Source organism: Salmo trutta, chromosome 19 (genome assembly GCF_901001165.1).
Source record: "Salmo trutta chromosome 19, fSalTru1.1, whole genome shotgun sequence".
Taxonomy (NCBI): domain Eukaryota; kingdom Metazoa; phylum Chordata; class Actinopteri; order Salmoniformes; family Salmonidae; genus Salmo; species Salmo trutta.
Window position 1 is genome coordinate 19,819,759 of NC_042975.1, and position 23,078 is coordinate 19,842,836.

The 23,078-nt window shown below is 42.1% G+C and overlaps 2 protein-coding genes across 5 annotated transcripts in view; both read right to left on the bottom strand.

Moving 5' to 3' along the window:
* LOC115154118 (methylosome subunit pICln) overlaps positions 1 to 7,809 on the bottom strand; it is a 31,871-nt gene extending 24,062 nt beyond the window's left edge. The window contains exons 1-5 of one of the 4 annotated variants that reach the window (XM_029700020.1): positions 7,797 to 7,809; positions 6,882 to 7,069; positions 6,598 to 6,734; positions 808 to 921; positions 458 to 562 (exon numbers count right to left, since the gene is read on the bottom strand). In XM_029700020.1, the coding sequence (XP_029555880.1) occupies positions 458 to 562; positions 808 to 921; positions 6,598 to 6,734; positions 6,882 to 7,069 (544 nt within the window). In that variant the 5' untranslated portion in view covers positions 7,797 to 7,809. Of the gene's footprint in view, positions 1 to 457; positions 563 to 807; positions 922 to 6,597; positions 6,735 to 6,881; positions 7,504 to 7,796 lie in introns of those variants that run through there. The other 3 variants (XM_029700019.1, XM_029700022.1, XM_029700021.1) reach the window with 3 other exon arrangements.
* A 1,303-nt stretch (positions 7,810 to 9,112) lies between these two features.
* LOC115154119 (remodeling and spacing factor 1) lies at positions 9,113 to 22,785 on the bottom strand. The gene is made up of 16 exons (XM_029700023.1): positions 22,384 to 22,785; positions 20,680 to 20,771; positions 20,407 to 20,499; positions 19,852 to 20,057; positions 19,541 to 19,659; positions 15,772 to 19,307; positions 15,292 to 15,558; positions 14,826 to 14,930; positions 14,607 to 14,686; positions 14,447 to 14,501; positions 14,143 to 14,252; positions 13,957 to 14,024; positions 13,325 to 13,550; positions 12,798 to 13,021; positions 12,240 to 12,425; positions 9,113 to 12,027 (listed from the first exon to the last, which is right to left on the bottom strand). The coding sequence occupies exons 1-16, from the start codon at positions 22,535 to 22,537 to the stop codon at positions 11,513 to 11,515; spliced, it is 6,036 nt and encodes a 2,011-aa protein (XP_029555883.1). The 5' UTR covers positions 22,538 to 22,785; the 3' UTR covers positions 9,113 to 11,512.
* Positions 22,786 to 23,078: the final 293 nt, after the last annotated feature.

A 23,078-nucleotide genomic window follows, 5' to 3' on the forward strand; every position in this document is an offset into this window, starting at 1 on the left:
CTGTAAAGTACGTTGTGGTTTTCAAATGAAAGTTTTTAAAAAAAGTTTGGGGGGGGGGGGTACAGTTACTTTATGTGTTAAGGCATGGCATCATACACCAGATATATATACTTTGGTGAAAGTTAACCAACATTAATTATTCTTTCAGCACTGCCATAGTCCAACAACCTGAATTAGACAAATGAATGTGCTTCCTTATACTGATCGCAGAACAATTGTCGAGGAGGTGCACTGAGCACATTTGGGCATGAAACATCCAAGTATAGATGTCAAGAAATAAGTTAATTTGTAGGCAAGAAAGATGGGTTGTGTTCATTAGTCACCAAAACGGCAGAAGACTAAAGCAGGGAGGGACTACCTGGACTTGTCCAATGGGAAAGGTTCATTTGTTTCCCGTTGCAAAACATTGTTGTGTGCCCTAATGAATACTGAACATGGTCATGGTGTGCTCACTCACCAGCTTCTTCAACGTCGTACTCATCTCCCTCAAAGTCAGAGTCGGAGTCTTCAGGGTCAGGGTGCAGGGCCTGGCATTCAGAGATGGCTGAGAACATGGGCTCCACTGGAGGGTGGAAAACAAACAAAGTATTTTGGAAAGTTGTCCAAACCAACCCTTTCCCCAAACCATAGATTTACAGCTGTAAAAGGGACCATCAATTTGGTCTGATCTAAGTAACATTCCTTTGAGGTTCATTTTTAAAATTTAGCTCAGGCCTGAAGAATATCTATTATGAGTCCAAAACTGTGCTGATATAGCTCACATTAGGGTGAAGTATGCATGAATGGTATTCCACAGTTCCCACTTACAGGTAGCCTTATCACTGGGCACAAAACAGATCTCTGTAACAGGACTTATGGAATCAGCGTCGCAGTCATCATCAGTACTCTCATCCTCTTCCTCCACATCCTTCTCACAGTTATCTGGGGGGGGGGGGCAGAGAGAAGATTTGTTAGTCTACGTTTACATAGGCAGCCCAATTCAGATTTTTAGCACTTAATTTGTCCAAATCAGACAGCTCTTTTGCTACTAAAAATTGGGCAAAAGATCAGAATTGGGCTGCCAGTGTAAACGCAGCTATAGAGTCAGAAGTGGAACAGAGCTCTGTTGCAATCTCATGACACTCACATTATGGCACACCTGCATATGCAACTAGGGCTACTGGTGAGTGTATTCTCCCACACACAGAGAGCAGTGGAAACGTGTTCTCTAGCGTGATGAATGACGCTTTACCATCTGGCAGTCCAATGGACGAATCTGGGTTTTGCGGATGCCAGGAGAACGTCCAGTGCCAACTAAAGTTTAGTTGAGGCTGTTTTTATATGGTTCAGGCTAGGCCCCTTAATTCCATTGAAGGGAAATGTTAACACTACAGCATACAATGACATTCTAGACAATTCTGTGCTTCCGACTTTGTGGAAGCCCCTTTCCTGTTTCAGCATGACAATGCCCCTGTGCACAAAGCAAGGTCCATACAGAAATGGTTTGCCGAGAACGGTGTGGAAGAACTTGACTTGCCTGCACAAAGCCCTGACCTCAACCCCATCGAACACCTTTGGGATTAATTGGAACGCAAACTGCGAGCCAGGCCTAATCATCCAACAGCAATGACCGACCTCACTAATGCTCATGGCTGAATGGAAGCAAGTCCCTGCAGCAATGTTCAAAACATCTAGTGGAAAGCCTTCCCAGAAGAGGGGAGGCTGTTATAGCAGCAAAGAGGGGGGACCAACTCCATATTAATGCCAATGATTTTGGAATGAGATGTTCAAAGAGGAGGTGTCCACATACATACTTTTGGTCATGTAGTGTAAGGTGACTAGGCATCAGGATATTTGAAACAGAGTAGCAGCAATGTAAATTAAGATTTTATGCGAGTGTGTGCGTAGTCAGTATAAATGTGTGTGCATGTTGTGTGTGTTGAGTCAGTGAGTGTGTAGAGTTCTGCAAGTGTGCATAGAGTGTAAAAATAAAATACAAGGGTCAACTCAGAATGGCTACACAGACTGTTAGCTATTTAGCAGTTTTATTGCTTGGGGATAGAAGCGGTTTGTGTCAGACTTGATGCACCGATACTGCTTGCTAAGCGGAAGCAGAGAAAAGTCTATGGTTTGGGTGGCTGGAGTGTAATGTTTTTTCTGGCCTTCTTGTCACACTGCCTGATAGAGGTCCTGGATGGCAGGGAGCTTGGCCCCGGTGATGTACTGGGCTGTCCCCACCACCCTCTGTAGCACCATGTGATTGAGGGTGGTGCTATTGCCATACCAAGCAGTGATGCAGTCAGTCAAGATTACAAGTTTGAGGATTTGAGGGCCCTTGCCAAATCTTTGATACTTCCTGGGGGGGAGAAGAAGAAGAGGCGTCATTGCATAAGAGTGGACCATTTTAAGTCCTTAGTGATTTGGACACTAAGGAACTTGAAGCTCGACCCACTTCCATTGCAGCCCTGTTAATGTGGACGTGCTGCCCCGTTTCCTGTAGTCCACGATCAGCTCCTTGGTCTCACTGATGTTGAGGGAGAGTTTGATGTCCTGGCACCACACTGTCAGGTCACCAACTGTAGGCGGTCTCATCGCCGGTGATCAGACCTACCACCATCGTCAGTAAACTTGATGATGGTGCTGGAGTCATGCTTTGCCACGCAGTCGTGGGTGAACAGGGCTACCTACCTACCTAGCTTATTCTTTCAGCACCAAATTCCAGAGGTGGGACCAAGTCATTGTTTTACAAGTCACAAGTCCCAAGGCCTAAACTTGGGAGTTTTGAGTCCTAAACAAGTCATAATATGCTCTTCACCAAATGTAATAAATATTTTTAACAAGAGTAATTATATTACATTTACGCAAATCATGAATCCTTTTAAAAATATCTATATATTTATTAATTTCCAAATAAACATATTTCCATGGAAATACATGGCTTGTACACAATCGCCCAAACTTAACACACACACTATGTGGTTACAGTAAGATAACGTATGTCAATGGTTTTAGGAACAGCAGTAACATCAGGCAGGATTTAGGCTACCAACTGCCTAGCCAGTTGTAGCTCAATCTGGGTGCAATGATCACGTTCTCGCACTGACTGACTGTGTGGAGGCTCATTGATTTAACGTTACGTTAGCCTACATGATACACTAGTAAAGTTATAAATTATATAGCTGTCGGCTATATTAGCCACGACTTACTGTCCTTTGGTCAGCTTCAAATGTCGAACAAACTTGGAAATTGTTGCGCCTCCGTCTTATTTTCTTCCCGCATGTTTTGCAAGTTGCAATACGTTTTGTTGATACAGCATCGTCTTTATATCCCAAAATAATAATTTTTCCAAGGGCTCCATCTGAATTCACCCGCCGACTGCACTGCCACGCACAACATTCTCAGCTGGCACAATTTTATTGGCTGCTGTCCGATTCAAACTGTAATCCGTTAAATGAAGAGTTGATGCGCTGCACACTTTTTTAATAGCATCATTTTTTATATTTGGGCTTGGGGAGGGTATCAAGTCCGGTCGAGTCATAAGGCTCAAGTCCAAGTCAAATCACAAGTCATTGGTGTTAAAGTCAAAGTCGAGTTGCAAGTAAGTCATATGTGACTCTGCTAAATTCATTATCTGATTCATTGATTGGATGGACAACATGTCAGTTCATACTGCAATGAGCTGAGGTTGGGCAACATCCTTCGGAAGTCGTCATAATTACGGTTTAAGTCTATTTAAGGGGTTGAGAAACATGAGCCTCCAAGGTTTTGTATAGAAGTCAATGTACCCAGAAATAGCTGTCCTCCAGCTACACCATGGTGCAACCCAAGAAGGTGCTGTTGAGGATACCGTTGACCACTGCAAAACAGTGTTTCAAATCAGTTATTGGTGACAAGTGAATATATTTAGTATTGTTTTATCTAAAAAGGATAACTTTTTGATGTTTAACTATTTACATTTCTGAAATTCACTGAGTAAGGGGCTTGATTCATGACATTTACTCAATAATGCCATGTTGCTCTACACATCTTGCCGTGTTAAACTGCAGTATTCGTGTAACATTCCTGGGTAATGAGATGTAGGCAAGACTTGCCTACTCGGCAATGCACAAGACAACTTTTCAATCAGAACTGTATACAGATACACCTTCGGACTTGGGAAAAGTGTTCCCAAACAGGCACCGCATGGTGGGTATATGTAACAGAACTAGACCAGAGATCCACTTGGTCTAGAACTTGGGTTAAGGAAAACCCTCCTCTCCCAAAGGATGTCAGCTCTTTCCTTTCCATAAAAGGATTGAAAGTCCCACAAAGCTTAACTCAAAGAAAGAAAAAAAAACACTTTCATTTTGATCTTTCACTACCTATACAACCAATTGTCCAACATGCAAATGGAACAATATTTTATTTACATTTAAAACCATCTTTCCTACCAAACAAGTGTGAAGGTGGCCAAGCGGATTATGAATCTAAGAACACTACAATCAGAGTTAACTGGCATTAATAAAATATTCAAGTTTAATTTAAAGTTCCACATTTTATTAGTCATATGTACAGGATACACAGTCCAACAGAATGCTTACTTGCAGGTTCCATCGACAAAGCAACAATTGGCACAACGAATAGGCATAAGCGAGCAAGTGAAGTCTATAACACAGTCAGTGTAGTCAGCTCAGCTATCCCCATTGAGACCGTGTCTGTGCCTCGACCTAGGTTGGGCAAAACTAAACATGGCGGAGTTCGCCTTAGCAATCTCACTAGAATAAAGACCTCCATTCCTGCCATTATTGAAAGAGATCGTGATACCTCACATCTCAAAATAGGGCTACTTAATGTTAGATACCTCACTTCCAAGGCAGTTATAGTCAATGAACTAATCTCTGATCATAATCTTGATGTGATTGGCCTGACTGAAACATGGCTTAAGCCTGATGAAATTACCTGTCCACCGGACGTGCTACCTGTCCCAGACCTGCTGTTTTCAACTCTCTAGAGACAGCAGGAGCGGTAGAGGTACTCTCAATGATCGGCTATGAAAAGCCAACTGACATTTACTCTTGAGGTGCTGACTTGTTACACCCTCGACAACTACTGTGATTATTATTATTTGACCATGCTGGTCATTTATGAACATTTGAACATCTAGGCCATGTGCTGTTATAATCTCCACCCGGCACAGCCAGAAGAGGACTGGCCACCCCTCATAGCCTGGTTCCTCTAGGTTTCTTCCTAGGTTTTGTCCTTTCTAGGGAGTTGTTCCTAGCCACTTTGCTTCTACACCTGCATTGCTTGCTGTTTGGGGTTTTAGGCTGGGTTTCTGTACAGCACTTTGATATATCAGCTGATGTAAGAAGGGCTATATAAATACATTTGATTTGATATGACCTTGGCATGACCTGAGACATGAAGCAAAAACACTGCTTATTGTTTAGTCTCTGCAGCAACTCAGCTGTAAATAAGCTCTCAAGAGCATCGGATGTCCGAGCAACTGTGACTGGCAGCTCGCCCATCCGCAACATGACAATGAGCCTCTCTAGGGGGTAAAAACGGGCCATTCAGCAGCGGGTGAGTATGTGTGGGATGAATGGTGGCTGTTCCTGACAGGACAACCTGGTCTCAAGAGTATTTTCTATTATTCTTGACGTAAATCCAAGGGACTCCATTTAGTATGACACATTTCGTATGGTATGTATTAATTTGTGGTTGTCCATCACCCATTTCATATGATATGTTAAATTTTCTAAACGTTAAATATTTGACACATTTTCCTAAATGTTTGATATGTTACGAATTCTAGCTAGCTGGCTAACATTAGCTAGGCTTTGTTGTTAAGGTTAAGTTTGAGTTAAGTTAAAGGGTTAAAATGCTAAAGTTGTCCGTGATAAGATTTGAATTCGCAACCTTTGGGATGCTAGGCGTTTGCTTTATACGCCCACCCATCCACCCTACTTTTGTTTCTGCATTAAGTAACCAATCTGTCTTATGTAACCATACCAAACTAATTTAGGTATCCTGGGTTCACATTTACTATGTTATGTCTAGTCTATGAGACCAGACAGGACAGGAGGCATGCCAGGGTGGCTCAGATGTTATTATGGTGAACAATAAATAAATGCTTTTGTATGTCATTTGGGATGTTGAGGGTTGCTTTTATTTTTTTTTAATTATGAAAAGGCATTAGTCAAATTAATTTGCAAAACGTTTTGGCTGTTGCAAAATCGTGTGCAATGGAAACTGGTTACGTTAACTTTAGGAACCAAAGAGAAAGAAACTGAGGGCCCTTCCTGAATTTGTCCAAGAGAAACTCTATACTCCAAAAGTAAAACGTTTTGTAACTTAAGGGTTTGTTGCAAAACGTTTTGAAACGGAATCAGAATAAATGAATACACCCTTACTTGTGTATACAAAATGTTGGCATGCACCCGACTGAGAAACCGCTTATGTCGAAGCAACGTTTTCGTGCATAATTGTATACAATAATTATGTCTATGTACAGGCTCAACTTTTCATAACATGCCGCTCGTTTCAAACTGGTATGGTCTCATTGCACCTCGGAAAGTGAGACTATTCTGAATACACTGGAATTGAGAGAAAGACAAAGTATCTTTGGAGAAACCTCACCGTTGAGTTTGGTGTTGACCATGACGTACAGGTGCTCTCCTGGGTACGCGGTAAAGTCGCGTGAGATTGCATGGAGGCTGATTGACGGGTATTTCAAAGTAAACCCCATTCCAGACCCATCGAACCATGATACACATCTGAGGAGATATTAGACAAAAATGTCATTAAAAATACATTTTACGCACTTTAGGTAGCCAATATGAGGAAAGGCCTTTGTCAAACACATACTAGTCGACTTCAATCAAATCGCGCAGTTTCTTGATACATAATCTGGAAAAACTCACGTTTCTGCAATGTACAGAGTCCCTGGTCCAAGCCCTTCGCCATTCCAAACAGCGGTGATTTCACCTTGATTGTACCGTATTCCTTCACTTGGAGGAGATACGCTTTTCAGATTCACCATCGTGGATTCTCTGTCCTCCCAACCCGCCTGGAGTGAATTAAACATGTTGATAGGATAGTTTCCACCCATCTGCAGATTTATAAACAAAGACCTATGATGTCCGGAGAATTTTGAGGTTACCTGGACAATTCGGTTACGAGAATGATACTGCTCCTTTAATTGCCTTGCTGTGTTCTGAAAGTATTTTTGAGACCCCTTTCCGATTGTTGTTTTACTCTAAAGTTTAGAGTCTAAACGAACTGCTTTCCTCACCAGTTTCTGTAGTTGGCGGAGCGTAGTCTAATTGAGATTTGGGCGGGGCAGCAGATTTATTCTCTGAGCGCTGAAATGTGGTTGTTTATAAAGTGGACGAGTTCGTTTTAAAAGGCCCAGTGTGCGGAGTTTGTTATTTGTAGACCATTCCATTGGTACGTAAATTACCTCTCCAATTCACCCGGGGCACCCGACCATGCAAAACAAACTCGCAAATAAACCATACGGATCTTTAATAACAACTAGGGGTGCCCTTGAGCCAAAAATCCACCTAAAATAGACAAGTATTTTCCAGAAATGACCTAATTTGACAGAAAGGGGCACACCTCTCCACACCGATTAGCAACAAAAACAACTACCTAAAATATTGTTTTCATGAGTTAAGACGTGTAAATAAACCATACAGCAACCACGCAAGTCAACATTTCTGAAGAATCCAATTGCAACTAAACTTCCATGAATGCATCTTTAAGGAAACATGCCCCCTCAACTTTCTCCAGACGTTCTCAAATAAAATCAAATGTATTTATAAAGCCCTTCTTACATCAGCTGATATCTCAAAGTGCTGTACAGAAACCCAGCCTAAAACCCCAAACAGCAAGCAGGTGTAGAAGCACGGTTCTCAAGTGGATATGCCTGCATTAGTCAGAAAGCTGATTGTATCAATATTTCACACTATCATGCTGTCCTCTCCCCTTTTCAAGCGACAGAAAACAAGTAGGCCTACCATTCCTTGTTTAAAAAAGCTTTTTATTATGACAAATGTACAAGATCGTATTAATATGAAAGAAAATAGAGTAAAGTTAACAAAAAGGTATTGAAGATTAACAGACAAAACATAGAAAACCAATCTACAAGCTAATGTTGATATACCAGACCTACAGTATAGTTGTCCCCCAGTCTTCCAATTCTACCTGTAATAAACAATAATAATGAACAAACACTTTTAAATCATTGGCACCAACTTCCCCCTGGCAGAGGACTGCCTGTGTCAGACTGCCCCTCCCAGCTAGTGTACTCCTACCTTTATATGATCATTTGCTCCAACAGATTTGTCATTTAAAATTAAGTAGGCCCACCATGTCATACTCATGAAATACAGGTGATAAACGTAATCGCTTGAGAACATTACATCAGAAATCATACATTTCTTCATCCCAAAACGATGGTAAACTAACCCTAGTCATTTGCATCCGATTCCCACAATGCAATTGCCAGTAGAAGCTTTGGGGCAGTCCAACTAATGGTGCGGTAACTGTAGCCAATATTATCATGTTAGCTGAGTGCATTGCAGGCAGCTCAGAAATGATTTTAATTAGCCTCGGAAATCTTCCTTCACACTTTGAAGTATTAAACACATTGTGTGATTAACCAAGACTAATAAGTTTACCATCAGTGATGAACACATGCCAACACTTTTTTACAAAAGACAAATTATCTTGAACTTTTCCCATGATTCTGACGATTGCCACCTTTGTGTCCAGGGTCATGTTCATTGGGGCACAACTGAAAATTAAAAGGGCTTCATATTGGACAAGTTCAGTTAGTACCTCCCCCTTTCACTCTTTTCTACAATTTTATGCTTACTGAACACAACTCATCAGTCCTGCCAGGTGTAGTCCGTGCCTCCAGTGGTTGGTTCATGCTCTCTTGTTCAGTAGCAAGACACAAGGAACACTGCTGAGCAAAGGAGTTTAGAGGTCTGTGGCTATTGAACCTCGTAAATCCTTAAGGTGGCCAACGCATCTGCACATAGCATAATAACATCCAACAAACATGCCAGATATCCAATGAATTCATTACAAAACAGTGGTGCCAATATCACAAACCCTCTACAAAGAAAACTATTATAAACAGATGCAATCATAAATAATTGCCAAATATATTTATTTCCATGATAAAAGAAAATGCCTCTAAATATACATTACAGCAAAAACTAGATATACACACTAACATTAGAGGTCAATTTATGGTCTGGACCATTTCCCCAAACAAGTTGCATTCTGGTATATCATTCCCTAACAAAGATGAATCCAGCATGCCGTTTATTCATAATCTTCTTTTGATTCAAGGCCAGAGCCTGCATTCAGTCTCAGAGTAGGAGTGCTGATATAGGATCAGTTGCCTTTTAGATCATTATGAATAATATATGGACAGCACTCCTACTCTGAGACACTTTTTGAACATAGGCCCAGAAAGGCAGTGATTTACCTGACCTCAAAATGGAACCCTAAAACCAAAATGAGCTCATATTTGAGAACAAAGGATAGGCTTTCTGAGATGGGAGACGTTTATTTAGTCTCCAGTTGATGCAGTAAGATGTAGAGGGAAGACTAGAGCAAGGGTAGTGTTCTCTACAATCAACACTGGTAGTGGCAGAGGGTTCCGAAATGACCAGGGGACATTTAAAAAATATATATATTTCAAAATAATAGTCTTGATGAACAACGACAGGTAGTTAGGTGTACACTCAGTAAGTACCTTTACTTCAAGGTTTTGAACCTACACACAGTATCGACAAGAAGGTACATAGGAAACAGTATGCCACTTGGTTTGCTAAGGAGGAAAACAATAAGTGGATGATTTGATATACAAAGAAATACATTATAAAAACACAATGTACGTAAAATAATGGTTAAAATGCTGACATGGTTATTGAGAGGAACAGAGAAAGTTGGCAGAAAATTCTGTACATAACAAATCCCTTCGAATATTAGCATATAAAAAAGTCAAACATGGGCATTTAATCCATTGATAGTGTAGGCAGCACACACTAAAATTATATTTATACGTACACAAAAACTAAACTAGGGTTTTTAGAAACATGTGCACACAGAGGTGAGAAGATCAGGGTTGGTCTACTCTAGTTGGTGACATTAAATACACTCAAACCTCCATTTAAAGGAAAGTCTTGTCAATGTGGTGGTAGTTAACAGATTTGAATGTAATTTGGCGTGATGCACTGAGGAGCTAGCTGCCTTGATAGTGTTTTGTAACAATAATTAAAAACGGTTAAAATACCACTTGATGGGAACGTTTGATAAAAATAAAAACGGGATATAGGCTGCAGTACAACATTTCAAGACTTTGGGTAAAAACTATTTACCAAATCCATGAGAAAAACACTTTTGGAGATTGTATTTTCTAGAAAGTATGGGATCGGTTGTGGGTCTGGTCTCCCAGTCTGTCAGTTAAAAAAATCTGTTTCTAGCATAATGATGATTCTGTGTCCCGTTTTCCTATGGGAATTCTGACTTGAAAACGGTTATGCTCATGCTTTTTCATCCAGTGCTTGTTGTAAATGGTCTATAAAAGAAAGTGGGAAACCTGTGTAATGGTTTAGCTTATCAAACAACTGACTAATAGAATTGAACACATCAAAACAAAGAATAAATAGTTTGATCGATGTAAGAGGATTAAAATGTGGAATTCAAATATCAAAAAAGTGAAAGACATTCATATTTAAAGTTTGGGGTAAAGAGCAGGGGGATAAAAACAACGATTGGTTTCCAGCAGTTGATCCACAAAACTGTTCATTTAAGTCGTAAATGGAATGCAGTTTGACCCCTGACATCTATTCTCATAAAAATGTTGAACAACAATACACATCTACATCCTACCAAAAAACAATTAAGTAATGTCATACAATAAAATGTCCTCTATCCCAGGCAGGAACACTGAGAGGTGCCTCTCAGGAGAACAGGAAGTCATGGGTCATGTTGATTAGGTCACACAACGGAAAATTAGCATTTCTTAAATGGACAATGCAAGGCAGAAAACAGACAAATCCCTCTCGGTTTGTCTGTTTTCTGCCGTTTGGGGCCTAATGAACACAACCAAGAATTTGGGAGATGGACTCTTTGTATGTGGGGGTAGTGGATGGACCCCTGAGTAGACAACCCTGGAAGTTGGCTGGAGAAACAGGTAGGTTGATTTGTGTGTCATTTACGGTCAAGTATCTGACCCACATGTCCATCGGTGACCGAGTACAGAGGATAAGACAATGCAACGCAAAGTAACATGCCACTTAACAACCTTCGGAGTTAGTGCTCTCAATGACTCTACAATCACACTGCGAGAGGTGCTAAAGTGTGAAGACAATGAACTTTCCCCCCATAAGATGTCCAGTTCATACGGATGGATGGGGTCATACTAATGGGGGGGGGACAAGGAAGATGAATAAAACATTTTTATAATAAGGACAGGACAAAAACATTTTAAAAAAATACAACAGAAAAGAACAAACGTACAACTTGGGTTTTACAACATATCACTGTTGCAGACAAAGTCCACCAGGTCTGTGACCCCCAGCAGGTCATCCTCATCATCATCCTGTGGTGCCAACTCCAGTCCATTGGGCGCTATGCCGACAGCTGTGGCCCCAGGTTTTTGGGGCCCAATGTGAGCCAAGCCCTCTAGGGCCTTGATGGGACTCTGTCCGTTGGTGGGGGGATGCATCTCCACCAGGCTGTAGTCCAATGGGCTGGCTCCCTTCCCCAGCACCCCCCCTTCCTCCTCTTCCCTGGTTTCTTTCGTCTCCTTCTCCTCCTCGTCAGAGTCGTCCGAGTCGATGCGGTTCACACGCTTGCGGACAGGACGTTCTCCCTCCGATGATTCATCGGAATCGTGGTCGTCATCGTCCTCCTCAGAGGCTCGCCGCCGTTTCAGCGAAAGTCGTCTGCGGTGCTGCTGGGACTCTTTCTCGGATGAGTCGGCCCTCCTCTTTAACCTAGTCCTCTCCCTCTCGCTGTCGTCCGAGCCTCTGGAGGAGCTTGCTGAAAGAACCAGGTACATGGAAACAATGGACGTTAGATAAAACCATATTGTTAATATCAGTCAAAAGTGATGGCAAGTGAGGACACGTTAAATAAACAAATGAATTAGCCAACTAACTACAGTTTACACACATCCTACAGAGGAACCTACGCTAATGGCGGGGTCTGTGAGGCAATGAGCACGCATTTAGAAAAATAAATGTCTGCCTGACCTTCGCTGTCTGAACTGGCGAGGCGCCGCCACGGTTTGACTTTGTCGCGGTTTGTGTTGGCCTTGGAGCCGTCAGAGTCTCCGGACGACTCGCAGTAGTTGACCTGCTTCGTCGTCTGACTCCGGCGGGATCGGCGTCGGCTACAGTCCAGGTCGCTATCGGTGAACTCGCTGGAGCCCTCCGACACTAGTTACACAGGTCAACACAGAAAGAGAGCCACATCACATACCTATGGGTTTTTAGAAGGACAATTACAAAATCAACACAGACATTTTCAGACCTTAAAAGCAAAAGATACAGCCAATTGTGTGGGATGTGGATCTGTCTAACCAGCGTACTGAAGGCCTCAACTCCAAATGAATGGAACTGATAAGCGCCACAAATAAGGACCTTTTCAATTAATTTTCGATTACGGCATAAAGCTGAATCAACAAAACAGATGGCCTGGAACTTGTCCCAAGAGAAGACCACTTTTGAGATCTGAAAACATCTAACAAAGTTTGATTCTGGAGTGTAATGTCCTTTCAAACCACAGAGGAAATGACGCTGCCAACGTACCCATTTCTTCCTCTTCTTCCTCACTCGTCTCCTCTTCATCGTCTGAGTACCTTCGTGGTCTGCGGCGCCGTCGCAGCTGAGTGCTCCTCTGACGTTTGGCTGGCCTCCTTGTCCTGGCGGTTCTGAGTTGTGTGCTGCCGAAGTCGCTGTCGTCATTGGAGTCGACTGCCACTTCGCTCTCTGCATCGCTCTTGTCCGACGCCACAAACTCCTCTTCCCCCGTACTACACGAAAAAGTGTGCAGTGGAGAGAGAAAAAAAGAGAATAATGAGTGACAAATTAATTCAACACCCCTTTGTGTCACACCTTTGTGGCTGTAATAGCCATCAATGAAGTGGAACCTTGGCTTGTGTTCATTATGGCACACAATGGGGTAATGTTTAAAAACATTTTGCAGTGGAAAACAAAAAAAAGTCCATGTAGTTCCTCCGCGTTTCAGTCCGTTGTCTTCCATTTGGTGCCTTATGAACACAACCTCCCTGTTCTGATTCATGAACCCCTACCTCCCACTTTCCTAATGAACCTACCTGTCACTGAGACGGAACTCGTCCTCGCTCTCTTCCTCCTCCACAGTGCTGTCGCTGTCCAGGTCGTTGAGACGCCGGCGCTTCTTCCTGCGCTGGCCGGCGTTGGGCCGCGGCGGGCACCCATTCTCCTTGCCCTCGCCACCCTCTCCTGCTGCCAGGATAGTGGACATGTCCTTCCCTCTGCTATGGCCTGTGATGTTGGCCATGTCCTTGCCTCGACCAGCTCCTGTAAAGGGCAGCACATGTTAACATTTAGACCCAATACAACAGGCACACAAAGATTGTTTGCAGTCTACATAAGTTAAAAGGCTCTGAGGCTGCATTTCATTCAGGGAAAATCCCTCTTTTACCCTGGTTCACTCCTCCTGACAGAACTGATAGGAGTGGATATGTATACGAGGGCAGAGAGGGAACATCTATCTTAGGATGAAATACAGCCTCAGACTTGACTCTTCGTAAACCTTATTAAAGGAGTGCACAATTATTAGGGCATCTGAGCAAGCACCATGTTTGCACAGATGAAATGATGCAGCCAAAAATGATTTCAGAACATCAATAAAACGCAGCATAAACTATTGAATGAAAGTCATAATTCTGAGACTTGGTTGCCATATTCCATAATGTCTTGCTACCTCCACCATCAGCCTCTCTGATGTCTTCTTCAATTGCCTCCTCAATAGCCTCATCAAATTCATCAAACCTGCAAACAAGACATTGAAATTATTCAGGGAATTTATCAGCCACCATACTGAAACAACAAATAAAGACCAGCCACACACAATGTTTTGATAACCATGAGTTCAGTACAGACATCATACCTGTAGCTTATGCTTTTCTTTGCCCTTGTCGACCTTCGACCCCAGCTCTTGGTTCTCTCTTTCTTCTCCTTCTTCACCACCTCTTCCTCCCTTTCTTCCTCTACCTCCAACTAAAAATGACAGTTGGCAATGTGTCAGTTCACAGTACAATATATGAAGCAAACATTTATGCTGACATCAGTCTAGGCTAGGCAATGAACAGTGTGACAGACCTTACACAGATGTCCTACAAACACACTGAATTCTGGATGTGTTGCAATTGACTTCCATGATGGTATAACCATAGCAACCAAATGCTGCCTACCGAGGGAGTGATGATGTTTTCAACACTGATTCCAACATAGACCAACCGCTCTTTTCTGGAGGGAGAAAATACAATTATTTAAAACAACCTTATGAGCTACATTATCTTCCTGTTGTCATTTGCTGTTTTACACCAAGGGTCATGGTTCAGAGGTTGGTACCGTCGCTCAGCGCGCTCCCTCTTTTTCAGGGAAGCATCGAGATTAGTAAGCTGCTCCTCAAGTTTGTCACAGAGCAGCTTCTGCAGGGGTCACAAGGAGAGAGGGGTAAGAATGACAAATAATACCACATAAAGCAAGCCATTAGTTTAAAACAATAATGTGGCTATCATCCAAACTGTAGTGCAACTACCAATTGTTTACCATCTGGTGGTTACTTACATGTTGGCAGGGTGGACAGAACCACTCCCCGTCTGGGATGATCATGAGAGGGGGTCTGAGGCAGGCCGTGTGGTAGCCGCTATCGCACGAGTCACACAGCAAAATCTGTGAGGGGAACACGAAGGCGTATTAGCTGGAACACATTATTTTGTAGTCTTATCAGTCAGCTTAGATACATATTATGAATATAGTATAACCACTGACAGCCCACCAGGGTTGGGGTCAATTCCATTTCAATTCAGAAAGTACACTGAAATTCCAATTTTAATTCGCTTCAATGCATTTAAAATAACAAACATGTGGAATTGGAATTTGATTTACATTCTGACTTGACTGAAACTTAAGTGGAATTGACCAGATCCCTGCAGCCCATGTGGGCAATTCCATTATAATTATCACAACTATATGCTACCCAATGTGTCATTTATTGAGCTGAGAAAATAGGGATCACATTTTCAGGACCCACCAGCTCAGGATGGTTGGGGAGGCCGCAGTGTTTGCAGGGGTCATCGTTAGGAGGGAGGTCATCATCCGAGGAGGTGTCAGAGTCGTCGCTGTGCCTCTCTCTGTTCCTCTTCCTCCTCTTGCCCCTCTCCACCTTAAAGCTCTCATCACTGTTGTCCTCCTCGCTCTCCTCTTCGCTCGACTCGCTTTCATCGTCTTCACCAGAACCATTATTTTTGCGCCTTTGTGTTCGAGTGTTGGACCACCGGGTCTTTCTCCTCCGTCGCCCCTGAAAACAGATGTCATCTTGACAGCCAAATCATAAACACAAACATTCTAACTTTTGGGTTTCATGAAGCTAATGTAGGACAGCATACACATAAGTTCCTGATGGCTGACAATGTGTGAATCCCTGATCTAAAAGACACTGTTGATCCAAAAACATGCATTCACAATCCAACATATTAATGTAGAAATATCTGCAGTTACTGAAAGAACTTACCTTAGATTTGTATAGTCCATCTTGATCAACCTTCTCTCTCGGTTTCCTCTGAACAGTTTTCTCCTCCTCATCACCCTTCTCTACAGGGGGTGTGGCCTCTTTCTTCTCCAGCCTCCTGTCCTGGAACTCCACCCCCTTAGCGGTCGGCCTGCAGATCCTGGGTGACCTCCTCAGGGATCTCCCAGTCTCACCAGTATCTGACCCAGAGTCCCTCTCCTTTCTCTGGAGCTCAGCTCTCCTCCGGTGGGTAATCCCGCGTATTTTCAGGCGAATTCCCTCCTCTTGGATCTCTGATGTTGTTCCTGCATCCTTTTTTTCACTCTTGTCCTCATCCTCTTTGTTCTTGTTCTCATCTTCCTCAGACCCCTCACTTGCTTTTGCCTGACCAGATTTCTCTGCTACCGTTGGATTTTTGTCATCTTTCTCAGTTCCATCATCCTCTTTTTTGTCATTTTTCTTAGTCTGATCATCCTTACTCCCATCCTCTTTTTGGGGGCATCCCTGTGTTGTGGAATCTTCCTTGATTACTTTGTCATGGCTTTTGTATGTCTCACCCTCAGTCTCTGTGAGAGATGATGCCTTCTTACTAACAGACTGTTTTTCTGATGGTGCATCACAGTCCATGGGCTTTGAGTCTTTGATAGTGTTGGTCTCAGACTTCACTCCACTTTTAACAGCCTTTTTTGGCCAGCCTTTTTCAGCATGTCCCTTGATCTTTATGTTGTCATGTGTTGACTTTTCCGAACGCATTTCCATAGGCTCCTCCTGTTTCCCCTCCACTGGGACAGACTTTTTGAGAGAGGGTAATTGCTTGGCGTCCTGAAAGGTGACAAGTTTCTCTCCTTTTTCTGCAACTGGCTTTGTGTCTGCCAGTTTCTCAGTTTCTTCAGAGGTGTCTGGTTTCTGTCCCCTAGAAGATAGAACAATCTTTTTAGAGGTAGTCTCTGTGTTTTTAGCTGATTTCTCAGCATCTTTAGGGGTAGGTGTAGCTGATTTAGCAGACTTCTCTGAATCTTTAGGGGTAGGTGTAGCTGATTTAGCAGACTTCTCAGCATCTTTAGGGGTAGGTGTAGCTGATTTAGCAGACTTCTCTGAATCTTTAGGGGTAGTTGTAGCTGATTTAGCAGACTTCTCTGAATCTTTAGGGGTAGGTGTAGCTGATTTAGCAGACTTCTCTGAATCTTTAGGGGTAGGTGTAGCTGATTTAGCAGACTTCTCTGAATCTTTAGGGGTAGGTGTAGCTGATTTAGCAGACTTCTCTGAATCTTTAGGGGTAGGTGTAGCTGATTTAGCAGACTTCTCTGAATCTTTAGGGGTAGGTGTAGCTGATTTAGCAGACTTCTCAGCATCTTTAGGGGTAGGTGTAGCTGATTTAGCAGACTTCTCAGCATCTTTAGGGGTAGGTGTAGCTGATTTAGCAGACTTCTGTGAATCTTTAGGGGTAGGTGTAGCTGATTTAGCAGACTTCTCAGCATCTTTAGGGGTAGCCAATTTCTCTGCTTCTTTAGGCGCTGCCGATTTAGCATATTTCACTGTGTCTTTAGGCATTGCTGATTTCTCTGTGTCTTTTGGGGTAGCCAATTTCCCATCTTCTTTAGGGATAACCAATTTAGTAGATTTCTCTGTGTCTTTAGGGGTAGCCGATTTCTCTACCTTTTTGGGTTCATCCAGTTGTGATTGGGTTGTTTTCTCAGAGACGTCTGCCATCTCCATGTCTTTTGGTCCAGACTGTGTCTTAGTCGCTTTAGCAACAGTTCTCATTTCATCTTTACAGATAGACGCTGAGAAAACTTCTTTCTCCAGGACAGCTTTTTTCTTCATCTCAGCGGCGGCCTTCGCATCTGTGCCTACAGCAGGTTTCTCCTTGGTGACAGCTGACATTTTAATGTCTTTAGGGTTATCACATTTCTCTGTATGTTTAGATGCCTCTGGTTTCACTGTCATTTGAATGACCAACGATTTATCAGTCTCTTTAGTGCTCTCCAGTGTCTCTGCATCTTTATTTGGAACTGGTTTGTCTGCCTTTTTAAGGAATGAGGATGTATTGTTCTCTTGAGAGATGGCCAGGTTCTCAGCATCTTTACTCTTTTCTGAAATCGCTGTCTTTTTAATTACAAAAGTTTTGATATCTTTAGAAACATCACATTTCTCTACACCCTCTTTGTCAGATGGTTTCTCTGTATTTTTTATGACTGTTGGCATCTTTATGCATTTAGAGTGGTCTGGTTTCTCTGTAATTGGGTCAGGTCTCCCAGTTTGTTTAGTGATGACTGAGGTTTCTGGGTTTTTAGGGTTTGACCACTTTTCTGTACCTTTTGTGCTCGGTGGTTTTTCCATATCTTTCACGGCAGAAAGGGGATAACCGTCCTTATTGACAACTGTTTTATCTGTTACATCTGTTTCCTTAGAGACAGCTGACTTGACCTCTTGAGAGGTAATGGATGAATCTGTTCCTTTAGTTTCATCTGGTTTCTGTGACTTACTAGACAAAGGGTTTTTATCGGTTTCTATTGATGTATAGGTCGTGTGTTCTGTACGACACACTTTTACATCCCACTTGGATACCTTGACTTTTTGTTCCTCTTTACAATCAGAGTACTTCTCCGGTGGGCTTGTTGCATTCTTAGATGAAGTCAATGGCTTTGTCATTAGAGGAGACGGAGATTTAGCCACTTTTAAGGCTGATTTTTTTACTTCCTCTGAATCTTCAGTGCATTCCTTTTCTGCTGGAACCATTTTCTGTAGACTTGTTTCATTGGCCATGGCCAACTCGGTGTTGCTTGCCATCTCCTCTTTCTCCTTGTCCAGGTTTATCTTATCTTTTGCACTAGCTTCTGCTGCTTTACATTCTTCCCCAGGAGCATCTTTTGTTTGCCGTTTTTTGCCATCAGCAGAGTCTCTCAAACCATCATTGACACTTTTTTCTGTTGCAGACCGAGCATCACCATTCATTTGATCACTTTTACACTCTATCGTCCCCACCGGGGCATCAGAGACCTCTTTACTTGTCTCCTCAACTTCAGGAGCTTCTTTGACAGGAACAACAGATGGGTTTCGCACAAAGATACTACTGCCACCGCCACTATTATTATCAAAATTTTCACAAAGTTTCATCTCTCTCTTTTTCAATGGGATTTTGGCCTGCTGGTCATTCTTCATCGCCCTTTGGAGTTCATTTGTAGTCTTCCTCTTGGCTTCCTCTGTCTGTTCTGTCTGTGGCGTCAGACAAGGTTTCTCTGCAAGAGGCTCTGTAGCATTTGTGGCTGTGCTCTCCTTGGATTCTGACACCTCCATTGGCTCTTCTTTGATGGCCTGGGTGTGAATGGTGACCTTGTCATCCACCATAGGCTCCTCTGATTGGCTTTTTGACTCTGACTCGTCTTTGAGGCCACTCAATGAGGATTTGGCATCTGATTCGTCTAGTTTTGATTCCTCTTTTTCTGTAATCTCATTTTTTGGGGAGACTAAAGAAGCTGTACCCTTGGAGGGTTTGTCCTCTTCATCCTCTGAGGTATCCTCTGTCTTTTTAACTTCCCCTATAGGAGAAAAGGTATAAATAGGAATTGCAGTTACAACAGAATGATATATTCATAGAACATAAACGTACAAGATTTAGAACTGCATCTATCAGGGAAATAAGTTGTTTACCTTTGACAAAATAGATCCAATTCCAGGCAAATTACTTAATATCAATATCATGAAAATGTGAGTAAACAACAAATAACAGACAACATTATTGGTGTAACAAGCCTTGTTGATATAACACTACCTTCTCCCCCAGTATTATTTTTCGCCTCATCTTCCTCCTCTCCTTCTTTCTTTGTCAACAGTGCTGGGTCGATTTGAGTCTTTAGCAGTGCCAGGATCTCAGCCAAGCTGTTTCTGTCTCTGTATAGAGATGGATAATTCAAATAACTCTTTCCAGTTTAGTAATCTTGTGGTAAAATTACATTTAAATCAAGTAATCTATGATCCACCTGGAATACAAGACCTTTGACATTTAGGCTCTGCAGTACAACAGTATGCCTCTTTCATCCCCTGAGTCACATCCGTCCCCTCATTCCAATGGTTCCACAGTACCTGACAATGCAGTTCCAGGAAGACCCGTCCAGGTCGTCCTGCTCCTCCACATAGACCCTCACATTCTTGTCCTGGTCAAGTTGGAACCAGTACATCAGGCCATCCTTGTCCTTGCCAATGGGGAGAAGCCGCATCTTATCGGGATCCTCCTCATTGATTGCTGTCTTGAACTTTACATTGTCATCAAACTGGCATTCACACAAATGCTGGATAGAAAACAGAGAAAGTATGAGAAATGTTGCCTTTAGAAGAAAAAAAAATTATGTTAGTAGGGCTGCATGATATGGCCAAATATATTGCAATATTTTTTATGGAATATTGCAACAGCAATATGACTTGCAATACAACAACACACTTGGATGAACTGCACAAGTTATGTCCCACCACCACTGGCATGACTATTTTCAGGGAATTTACTTTTGTACCATACAGAAAGGCCTTATTTAAGAATGTGAAAATCAGCGTAATTTTTACCACCTGCATCTTGTTTGGAAATATATGTTGCATGTCTTTGCATGCAGAACTAGCCTAATTATAGCTATATTGCAACCTTACTTTGAGGATTCCAGTCTTGCACTCCACAGACATGTCCTTGTATCCTTTATTTTCAAGCTCCCATGCCCAAGTACTGTTGAACTCATGGCACACCTGTAAGAAAACACATTCCATCAGCCATTGGTTAACCTCAATACTATCCTCATTCAGAATGCCCAGACTCATGCCACTGCCTGTATTTTACAAAAATTGAATATATTTAAATGTGATTAATAAAGCTAACTGTATCTGAGTGAGCAGAAAATGTCCAGCCTTGTTCTGAGATCTATTTACCTTCACAAGGTACTTCTCCCATCTGTCTGCGGACACTGACTTGCCAATCTTCCTCAACAACTTCACGTGAAGGTCCACCAAGGTCTTTGGAACTGAGGGGAGAGGTGGGATAATGACACCATTTGGTAAACATCAATGTTTCTCAACCACATATCCCTTATTGTATAGGCCAATAAATAGCTACAGTATGTATATCTTGAATATGAATCCCACTCTCACGAATCCATATTCTACGACATTTCATAATATTTATAGGTATTGGTCCACTAGCACTTCAAATGAATTAGTTTTGAATTAGTTAATATCAAATGGAGACAAAGGAATTAAAATAGGTTTTGATGTGAGTGGGGAATAAGAAAATAAACATTTCTTCACATATTAAAAAGAAAACTCCTGTGCACGGTTGCCCCAGTATCTGTGCATTAGAGATGTCGCCAATGAGTCTCCTCTCTAACGCCCAGAAAGCTCTGATTCGACTGCTCTGCAAGCTTTATAATGTAAAAACTCAAAATAAATGAGTTACTCATCAAATACGGAATTTTGCTGCGCAACTATCTTCATTTACTCCTGTTATGGCCAGTATGTACTTCCAAAAAAGGTCTAAATAAACATTTAAAACAACCAAAATAAATTCCTCTTGGAGACCTCATTGAACTGTTGTAGACTTCCGACTTGTGCTTGGCAGTAAAGTCAGTTATTGGAGGTGCCAATAGGCATTTTTTAGGTGGGTTGTACATTTTTATTTAAACCTTCTTTGAAAGTACATACCGGACGTAACGAAGTAAATGAAAAACGTTGCTCACCGAAACTCCATATTTGCTGAGTAACGAACGTATTTTGACATTATAACGCTTGCAGAGATGTCTATTGGGAGTTTGAATTGGAACTTCCTGGGCGCTGGAGAGGAGACAAGTCATACATCTCTAAAGTAGAGACACTGGGGCAGTGCACAATAACAAAATTAAAGGCATGTATGATGCAACATGGTTTTATTTATTAAAACAATGCATTGAAATTAGATATTTGCTAATTTCCTAACAATATAAAACAAAAACGTAACATGACAAATACAATAATATGGAAGTATGGAATAACAATGTAGTATGTGTGATACAAACAACCAAAATCCGTCAAAATAGTTTGAATAAAGCAGACCATTCTTTTCGAAATTCCAGCAGGACACCATTGAGCAGGAAGCCCTGAAGATGAGCGTGCGCATGCGCAATACAGCGCGAGCGAACCACTATGCCAAAACATTACTTAACTGTAAACACAATGGACAATGTTGTCCATAACGCAACACACTCAATCCTAAACCGAATAATACGGGTGCCCAATAAACTTTAATAAATGTTAAAAACAGATCACCTTTGTGCAAAAGTTCAAAGCACAATATTTTCTGTAGACTGTGTGATGAAGTGCATTTCAGTCCCTGGCAGATAAAGGCTGGCTTGGCTTGAAAATAAAAGGTCATTTAAAGCCCCAAATTTCACCGAAGCCCTTCGATCTTCGGTCAGTTCACGGTTAAACAAATGCATCTATTTCACCCTGGATCCTAATAATACATCTGGGACAACAATACATGTATATAAAATAGGTTATGTCTTGAAATCACACAATAACAGAACTAGTACGAACGACACAGAACACTATGTAATGTGGAGTCCCATCTTCCCACAGTAGCTCGCGCTTTTCAAACTATACCTGAGATTGTGTCTTGGAGATATCGCTCCAACTGTGGAAATGTAAGCTCCGGTAAATCAAGCAAGGTTCCATACCGCTCTAGAAAAGAGCATATCACGGCGTAGCTTGGGCAAAAACCGGGGGTAGAACCCGCCGATGCTGCCGAGGCAGCCATCTTTTCCGATGGAAGAGTAGCAGACAGTAACAAAGATGGTGGATAAATGAAGATAGTTCACACAAGCCGTTTACCATTGAAACAAATGGTCAGTTCCGGTCTACTTAACTGGGTGCGTCTCTCAGACTCCAATGCAATTGCAGCTGGGCCTGGTCGGGTCTACTTAGTTCATTGACATTAATTGAACCAGAAAAATACAGCGAGTGGGGTGTCTCTTTTCCTCTTCTTTCTCTCTGACAGTACGTCTCGGAGGACCAATGACTGCCCACAATTCACCGCGTCAAATAAATTAGTGGCCCAGAGGTCTTTGCGGTAAAAAAAAAATGTTTTAATCCAAATGACTAATGTAAACAAATGAGAACGCGTGGGGAATGTTCACTCTGTTATAATGTCTGCACTGGTAAACATTTTCATATTCTTCCATAGGTTATTTAACGCCAATTAACTAATGTAAAGTCGGCTATACAGTGGCTTGGACCACTGAGCAGCTGCCATTTTGTAGCGTTTAGAACTGGCAACTTGATTTTGATACGAAAGCTTG

What these genes read in the sequence shown, in the direction of transcription:
- LOC115154119 (XM_029700023.1), bottom strand. Translation starts at nt 22,537, where the DNA reads ATGGCTGCCTCGGCAGCATCGGCGGGTTCTACCCCCGGTTTTTGCCCA. An exon ending in AGGGAGCGCGCTGAGCGACG is followed by an intron (nt 14,502 to 14,606) that starts GTACCAACCTCT and finishes TTCTCCCTCCAG; the next exon opens with AAAAGAGCGGTTGGTCTATG. An exon ending in GAGTTCCGTCTCAGTGACAG is followed by an intron (nt 13,022 to 13,324) that starts GTAGGTTCATTA and finishes TTTTTCGTGTAG; the next exon opens with TACGGGGGAAGAGGAGTTTG.